The 8,841-nt window shown below is 29.5% G+C and overlaps 1 protein-coding gene across 1 annotated transcript; it reads right to left on the reverse strand.

The window, feature by feature from the left end:
• Positions 1-2,034: 2,034 nt before the first annotated feature.
• On the reverse strand, positions 2,035-5,632 carry LOC11406626 (NAC domain-containing protein 37). Its single transcript, XM_003629297.4, has 3 exons — positions 5,255-5,632; positions 4,488-4,759; positions 2,035-2,643 (listed from the first exon to the last, which is right to left on the reverse strand). The coding sequence occupies exons 1-3, from the start codon at positions 5,409-5,411 to the stop codon at positions 2,137-2,139; spliced, it is 936 nt and encodes a 311-aa protein (XP_003629345.2). The 5' UTR covers positions 5,412-5,632; the 3' UTR covers positions 2,035-2,136.
• Between the last annotated feature and the right edge of the window lie 3,209 nt (positions 5,633-8,841).

Genomic DNA, 8,841 nt, shown 5'->3' on the forward strand with positions numbered 1-8,841 from the left:
CAAAATAGTGATGGTTGTATAAGTGTTTTTTTAGGCTGCAAAATGACAAAATTTTAATTCAGAAAATGAGTACTCTTTTATATCAACCAAAAAGTAATGAAATTTTGTTTTGAACAAGAAAAAGTAATGAAAATTGATATACATATTTGCAACTAGTCCCCGAACAACAAGCAATTCCATGGCCACATAGTAATCGGATGGATGGCCATTCTTGCAGAAGTATATTGTGAAAGAAATAGATAGGTTACATCTCGAAGCTTTATTTAATTAGGAATTCCCACTTGAAATTTCATTCACTTGTGTCAAAGAATGGTAGAAAATATTTTAGTCATTTTTGGTCATGCATGGAGACATGTTCAAATGGGACCGGTTGGACCATTTGGTCCACTTAGTAGCTTCAGCAGCTACCACCACCACCACCAAAGCTCACCATAAATGATTATAATCTCCCTAGGAATTGGACGAAAATAATTCTTACAAGAAAATATGCATTCTATTCTATCAAAAAATTCATGAACATTAGCTAATATAGTAAGAAGCTTAACAATGTAAATATAACTAACAAGGCAACAATACACTGATTTTCTTCCCTAGAAAATTTACATATTTTTTTTTTTTATAAAAGGTGACAATGCATTGATATAGTAAGTCCGACGAACTTCAAATAAGGTTATAGTTAACAATATAGGTTTCAAAAGAAAATAATCATAAAATAAACTTTTCAAGGAAAGGAAAAAGAAGAAAAATTCATCCATTGGATTGGGATGGGAGGGTGACAAAGCATGCCGAGCAAGAGCCATGGTGCACATTTGAATTTTGAACAACGCATGCTAGACAGCACAGGACCCACCAAAACTCATACCGAGATGTGTCATGAGACCATTTTTTTTATCTAGTAGTGCTTGTAGTTACATCGTTAAGTTTATGAATAGATCTTGGTACGTACAAAACTCTTAAAAGAGCGAGTGAGGAATATGGTATCGTTCGTCGTAATAAAGAGATAATGTTATCTATATGCATATAGTGAGATATGATAAATTATGAGATATAAAGTGTTAGTTGATATTTTAAAGTGTAGATATGTTTGTAAAATTTCATGTATGACTAACAATTGTTTGATGCTGTACATTTTATGTGAAAAATGTTATCATGAATGATGGGTGTTGCTTGGGATTTCGATATGATGCAACTATAGAAATGAGAATTGTTCATTCCTTTTGAGTGGTATAAATGAGGAGATAGTTTTTATATACTTTCTTGATAATTACTTTGTATTATGAGATGTCATGAAAATATACGAGACTCTATCAAATTACAATATCAACTTTGGGTCGTGATATTTGTTTAGTCTCCTATTTGCCTATCAACTTTGGGTGTGTTTCGCTGGGGTTGTTGGAGAGGTGATTGGAGATGGAGTATTTTAAAATTGAGTAGTACTAAAGACATTCTCTTTCTGTAACATTCTCTAACTTTGATTCTCTTCTTGGATGAAATTCATGACGTTACTACACTTTGAAAATGAGTCTATATAAAATGTTGATATCCACTTAAGTTTCACCTAGAAGAACAAGCATTATAAAAAGAGTGTTCGTAACATTTCACTTTAAAATTTATTTGTTTGGTTCCAATTTAATAGAGTAGATATTTTTAGAGTTGAATATTTTTTTTGTCCATATAAATATTCAGAATTTCGTTTTTATTCTCTGTAAAATAAAATCGCATTTTTTAGTCCTTGTAAAATTTTCCATCATCATTTTTTATCCCTAGAAATCCATGCTATAGAAAAATGTTATAAGGATTAAAAAGTCTAATTTTATTATGTAGGAATTAACATCAAAATTATGAATATTTACGGGGAGTAAAAACATTTAATTTTTTCATACGCAAATATTACCGATATTTGTAGTTATGTTTGTTTTCAATTCAAGGATGAAAGACAAAATCTTCTCCTACAAATTTATCTCTACAGCAGTTGCATGGCACCTGCATGCCGTAGATAATCCATACACCTTTTCCACATGCATGTTTGACAAAACCATAATATTATTATTATATATCATCCTCAAAGCATCCATCAAACATTCATATTCATATAGATACTACAAATGCAACAAAGTTAGTCCCTTCTACATGCATTTAATTTTCAAATACACATATTCCAATGTCACAATCTGACCTTGTAGTTAAAAATGAGCTTAACTTGTTCTCTTCATCATCCTTACTACTCTGAAGTAGGAACAATGACATGTCTGAGCTTGTTTCATGCCTATGATCTTCTTGACTCAACTGAGAAGCCACAAACTTGTCAAGATCCCTCCAATCAGTCACTTTCTCTGATATTATTGGCATTGAGTTTTGCCTCTTTGTTAAAGAGGGACTTTGTAGTTGAGGAAGAGGTACCAATTGTTCTGAATGCATGAACCTTAATAAGGTATCTGCTTCTGCTTCTATCTCTTGTTTGTACATGAAATTTTGAGCTGAAATCCTCTGTGGTTGTCTTAAGATGAGGTCAATAGGGTCCACCCTTGAGATGATGCTACTTGTTTGTTCATCATGTAAGTGGCTTGGATCCCATCTTTCATTTGTTTTTGCTTGGACACTTGTTTTTTTCTTGAATGCTTTGCACACAACCCAACCTTCTTCCTGCAAGGGAACACTCAATTTAAGTTTGAAAGCTAAAGAGTCATGATTTTCTTGATTTTTTTCATTTTCTCTAAACACCTTTTGAATTAAAAACTTATGATAATTTGAAATTCGAATAAATGATAAGTAAAATATGAGAACAATTGTTTCAACCCGAACCAATTTAAACCCGGGTTCTCCCGAAATATTCACATTTAAATAAAGTTATTATTTTTTATTTTTATGGTGACTAAGGTTTGAACTCCAGACTTTGCATATATTATGCATTGTCTCTATCAACTGAACTAAGCTCACGAGGACGCCTTTAAATCAAGTTTATTAACATTATAATATTTTCTAAACACAACAGATACAATAATTACCTCTCAAAAAATAGATACATTAATTAGTATGGTTTTATAAAATTATTCATTATTATTTAAAATTGAAGACAATTATTGATTAAGTGGAAAAATATGAGTTATAATAATTGGAAAAAAAATTAAAAAATAATACGCCTATTGATAAACTTAATACAATTAAGTGATTAACTAGATTATCTATTTTTGTTTAAAACTTTTTAAATTGGTCAAAAGAGACTTAAATTTAGAGACTAAGGTATTGTCATATTTGACTTGACTATGTCATCAACTACTTGATGATGTTTTAAATGTGAAAAGGTGAAAGTTCTTTTTATGCGTGTGTTCCCTTTTAACTTTTGCAAAGTTTCAGTCATTTTGGTACGTACTACTAGTAGTAGTCAATCATTTAATTAAGTCAATTAAAATACAATCGGTCTGTAAAGGGATCATCTAATAAGATGATAACCATCCTTAAAATGAATAAAAATAAAAGAATGCTAACATGTATCTAAAGTATATGTAAGGCCATTTCATATAGTAATTATGATTTCTATATTCAAATTTTTAAAAGTATAAAAGTTATATTTTTTCCAATACAAAACTTCAACTTTTAAATTTTTTAACATGTGTCCTTAATTAAGACACAAGTCTTAATTAAGATAGGTTGATAGAAATGATTTCAATAAACGTTCATCAATAAAACTTGAATTTCTTACATGTTTAATTTACATAGGTTCAAAATTCTCTTTAACCTTAAAAATAAAACTAATGATGTGAACGTTTGACAAGAAAAGTCTCTAGCCAAAAAGTAAAAGAAAGATGATAATTTATGCGCTTTTGAAAGTATATAGTGACTTTTGACTTCTTTCTGGTGAAAATTCTCAATTACTCCCTAGCAAGAAAGTTTGTACTTACCTTGGTTAATATTATTATTTACGAATATTGTTAATTATTGGAAGACCAAAGTTGTACTTTGTAGTATTATTACGTTATAAAACGAGTTTAGAGGAACCAATCAAATGCTTAGACTAAACTATAACATGAGAAAAAGACACATCAAGAGAAGGAAATACTTGGAAGTTGAAACCCTTTAAATTAAGACTTCTACAAAAAAACAAAAAAAGTAACCATGCTCATTCTCCAACTTATAGGAAACATCCTTGTTTTCTTGTCTGAAAAAGGAAAAAAAACTGGTGTCTAGAATATCTAATTAATGGAAAATGTTAACGAATATTTTCGGAATACTCTTTAAACATTCAAATGGATAGTATTTTATTAAAATTTGCGTATTTATTACATTGGAATTTAAAGTCTTCACTTTTTTAAAAAAAATAATTCTTCATTCAAAATGCTTAAAAAATGCTACGGACACTCGTTAACAAAACCCTTAATTAATTAATAAGGGGAACCTATCCAAAGTTACTAATCAAGTTTGAACTTAATCAACTCTTCAAACTCAACACATAATATATGGTATGTAAATATATGTATATATACACTTGCCTGTGGAGGTGCATTTTCAACTGTTTCAAGCCTATATTCATGCATGATCCAATCAGTTTTCTGTCCATTAGGTGCTCTTCCTTTGTAGAAAACGAGTGTCTTCCTCATTCCAATCAGTTTTGTTCGTTCATACACCGACTTATCTCTTCCGGTTGCTTTCCAGAACCCTGCCATTGTAGCTCTATTCGTTCTCGTCCCTGTTGGATATTTCTTATCTTTGTGACTAAAAAAATACCACTCATGTTGCTCCTCATTCCCAATTCTACATCTCTCTGTATACAAAGATCTAAAATCTTTCAATATATGTATACTTTTGAACAAGAACACAAAATAGGCTAAAACAAAATTAACTGTTAAAACCCTAATCTATAGGGTTGGTCGGTATTCTATGGGATAATCAACTAACACTATGCACACACAAGATTTAGAAAATAATTTGCAACTGTGATCTAGATCACAATATCATATACTACTAGAAAAATTTGAAATAACAAAGAAAATTAGATACATGACAAAAAAATAAAATAATTCGGCAAATTTTGTGTCTATAAATTTCCGTTGATAATTCAACTCTTTTTAATAGATATTTTTTTATGTGTCTACACCTATAATGTAACTACAATTAAATTTGCATACACATCAATCATATTCGATTGAAAATCACTATATTATCAAGGATTGTGATGCAGCTACCATTGCTATGTTGAACGTGGTTTAAAACTTGAACAATATATAGTATGTGTAGTGTATAAAATTTAGTAACATACCTTGGAGATCCCAGGGTTCAATACGATATAGATCGATCTCTTTGATAACATCAAGATCAATCTTGTGAGAAGCTACTTTCTTTCTTAGATAATAACCAACAAGCTCTCCATCCGTTGGGTGGAACCGAAATCCAGGTGGGACACATGACTCCATCATAGAAATATATATGGTATTATTGCTGCATCAAATTCACCACCACACCATTAATACACTTTCTTCATCATGTATAAATTTTAAGAAGCAAAGAAATAAATCTCTTTGTGTGTGAATATGTAAGTAGATAGATAGGTGAGAGATAAAGAGTGTGAGGAGATGCTAAGAGATAATATTCAAGTGAAGCAAAAAGCTAAAAAGGCAAAAACCCCAACAAAAAGAAATAATAATAAAAAGAAAGCACTCTTATAGTGAAAAAGGTGGCAAGTGTTATGAGAGATAACAATAAGCTCATATTTGGTGGTGGTGAGAAAATTCAATATATAATAATTAAATTGAAATGGAAAAAAAGGAATAAAAATATATAAGCGCGTGTTAATAAACAAAAAAGAATAATTTGAGAAACAATGATTTTCTTACATGGGTCGGGTTATTAAAAGATAGGTAGAGAGAACAAAATCATGAGAGTTAGGTTTTGGTGAAAAACATGAGGAAATGGAGGTTATAGATGTGTAGTGTTTGTGAAGAGTCCTAAGAAACGGACAGGTAGAGGCTTGTTTTAATGATGTTGTCTTGTGTTAGTGAATGGAAGGAATGATTCATCAAGAACGGGGTTACCTAATCCACGTTACTGTTAATAATTGTACATATATATTCACAAACAATCACAATATTAAAATCTGCATTTAGATAATTTAATGTGTATGTTAAGCTCAAAATCACAAGGTGTGATTAAAACTACTTAAGTAACCTACAATACAAGTCTCATTTGTAACTATAAAAATTGCTAGTTAGAATAAAATGAGCCACCATCTTTCTTTTAACATTTCATTCTTACATAGATCCTTGATATGAAGAAAAAAAAATTGGAAAAATTTGGCGTGACTATAGTCACATCATGCTATATGTGGATTCTTCCATGCCTACAACGTGATAAATCAATGTCTGAATTATGATTAAAAGATATACCTATATTTAATTTTGATGGTGGCTCAAATAAAATCACCTCCAACAAAGTGAATCTACTTAAAGTAGAGAGAGTTGGTAATATGAATATCCTTAAAAAAATATTATCAAAAGTTCAAGCTCCAGAGAAGAACATATATAATTCAATAATTGTCTCTAAGTCTCTACCACAAAGTGAACACTGTTATTTTCAATTGTTCAAGTTAAATGTTACAAATTACAATTTAAAATTAAATTATGTACAATATATTTTTTAAATTATTCCTCACACTATTTAACCGTCCAATCGTAACCCAACTTGCATATATGGACCAAACCCAAATCATAGTCCATATATACTAACTCACTTAGATTAATTTGGTGGTATTACCTTGTGATCTAAAAGTGTGTTCCTCATCAAGATCTCAGATTTAATTTTTTTCGATAACAATTTGGGTGAACTAACTTAATTTCTTAAAAAGAAAATAGTCTACATATACTTGAAGAGAATATAATAGGATATAAAACTTAGGTTATATTCCCTTAAAGGTGTTTTCTATGCTGCTTTAAAATATTTATAACCACTATATTTTTTCTCAAATTCATAATTTTCTTAAATTTTATTATAATCACAAAGATATATTTTAAGTTAAATTTTTTATTTTGAGGGAAAGTTTATTCTGTTATATAAATAGATAATGCTAGCTGGTACTATTTAGGACCATTTGTTAAGGAAGTAAAAAAAATTGTGTAAAAAAAAAACGTTATTTTTCTATTTTTAAAGAATTTACTATACAACTTTAATTTAATCCTTAACAAATGTTTTTAATGTAATAACAATAGTTATCCTTATTTCAAGATTGTGAAATTTTAACGACACTCTTTAACATTTTTGAAGTATTTTAATTTTTTAAAGAATAATTTTCTGATTTAAAATGTTTAAAGTGTCTTGAAAACATACGTTAACAAGAGCTTTGAGATTAAAGACCCATTTTAATCCTTTACAATTTTTTTGGGGCCAAGAAAATTGTGATAGAGCAAGAATGATTTTCTAGTTTTTTTTTTCTCTTCAATAAATTATTGGGAGAGGGGCGTGGGGTTGGTGGGATGACGTTATCACAATAGGGGCACGCGTATATCTCGATAGGGAAACAAAAAGAAAAAGAAAGTGATGAAAAGGTTACTGTTATGTTAGCCACTTAACCAAAGTTTGTGTCTCATTCAGGAACCTGGGACTCTGGCTCTCCTGTCTTTTTGTCTAGAATTTTCATGTCATTTCTGACCCTCTTTAATTCTTTCACAGGACTATCACAAAAAAAGACTTGAAAAATGGCATGAAATTTTCTAGAAATGAAAAATAACCCTTTAGCTTTTTTTTTAGGGAAAAAAATAACCCTTTAGCTAGTTTTTTTTTTTTGTTGAAAGTAGTAGTTGTTTTCTGAAATGCATAAAAGCATAATGAATAGTTTTTTTTCTTTCCATTTTTAACTTAACAGATGAACTGGAGAAGCTAGAACATATATGCATAATAAAGAGAAGAGGATATATAAGTGTTGGTTTGAGCTTTAGCATGCAGAGATATATTAATAATTAATAATAAATACTGAGCTGATATTCACCTGGTAAATCACTGTTTTAGTGGTGAAAGACAACAATTACGAAGAAGTGGAGAAATGATTAATGATGTCGATTGTCGAGATTTAGGTGAAGGACAAAAAAAGATGATATATTGAACTATGAAGAAGAGAACAACATGATTGTTGAATGAGAGAGAGTGGTAAGAGAATTTTACTAGGAGAGGGAGCCTAGCTTGGAAAGAGTATATAAAACAAGAGTGGAAACCGTTGAAACTGTTGGGGGTGCTCCACCCTCCCTGTACGTGACGTCATTTGTAAGGCTAAGATTTATTTACTTAAAATGAAATAACATGAAATAATGATGAAAATTCACGCATATAAGTGGAGGGACCAGAGTTTGAAGTTCAATCGCAATATCCGACATAACAATTTTGATATTTTATCCGTTAAGTTAAGACTTATAAATTATAAGGCTAAATTTTCTTTTCAATTATATTTTGATAGTTTATAATGAGCATAGTCGAATGATATAAAATGGAATGAAATGAAATATTGCTTTCATTTCATGGTTTGTATCATAGTAGAAACAACAAAAATCTCATTCCATCCTTTGAAAAGTAATCAAGCAAAATACTTTTTACACTTTTACTTAATATAGAGAGTTGTACATGTCTTTTTTTTCAGGGAGAGTTATATATATTTAGTTCCTTTAAATATATCAACTTTCAATTTAGTTTTTTTTATAAAAAAAAAAACTTTTAATTTTAGTATTTCTAATTTTTTGAGTTTTGGTCCTCTAAATTTTTTGTTTTCAATTTTAGTTCATGATTTTTTTTCTTATGACATGCCATGGATAAAATAAGACTATAAATTATCATTAGTTTAATAACTTAACTATTTCATCTTAAAAA

The sequence above is a fragment of the Medicago truncatula genome, chromosome 8, assembly GCF_003473485.1.
Source record: "Medicago truncatula cultivar Jemalong A17 chromosome 8, MtrunA17r5.0-ANR, whole genome shotgun sequence".
Lineage (NCBI taxonomy): Eukaryota > Viridiplantae > Streptophyta > Magnoliopsida > Fabales > Fabaceae > Medicago > Medicago truncatula.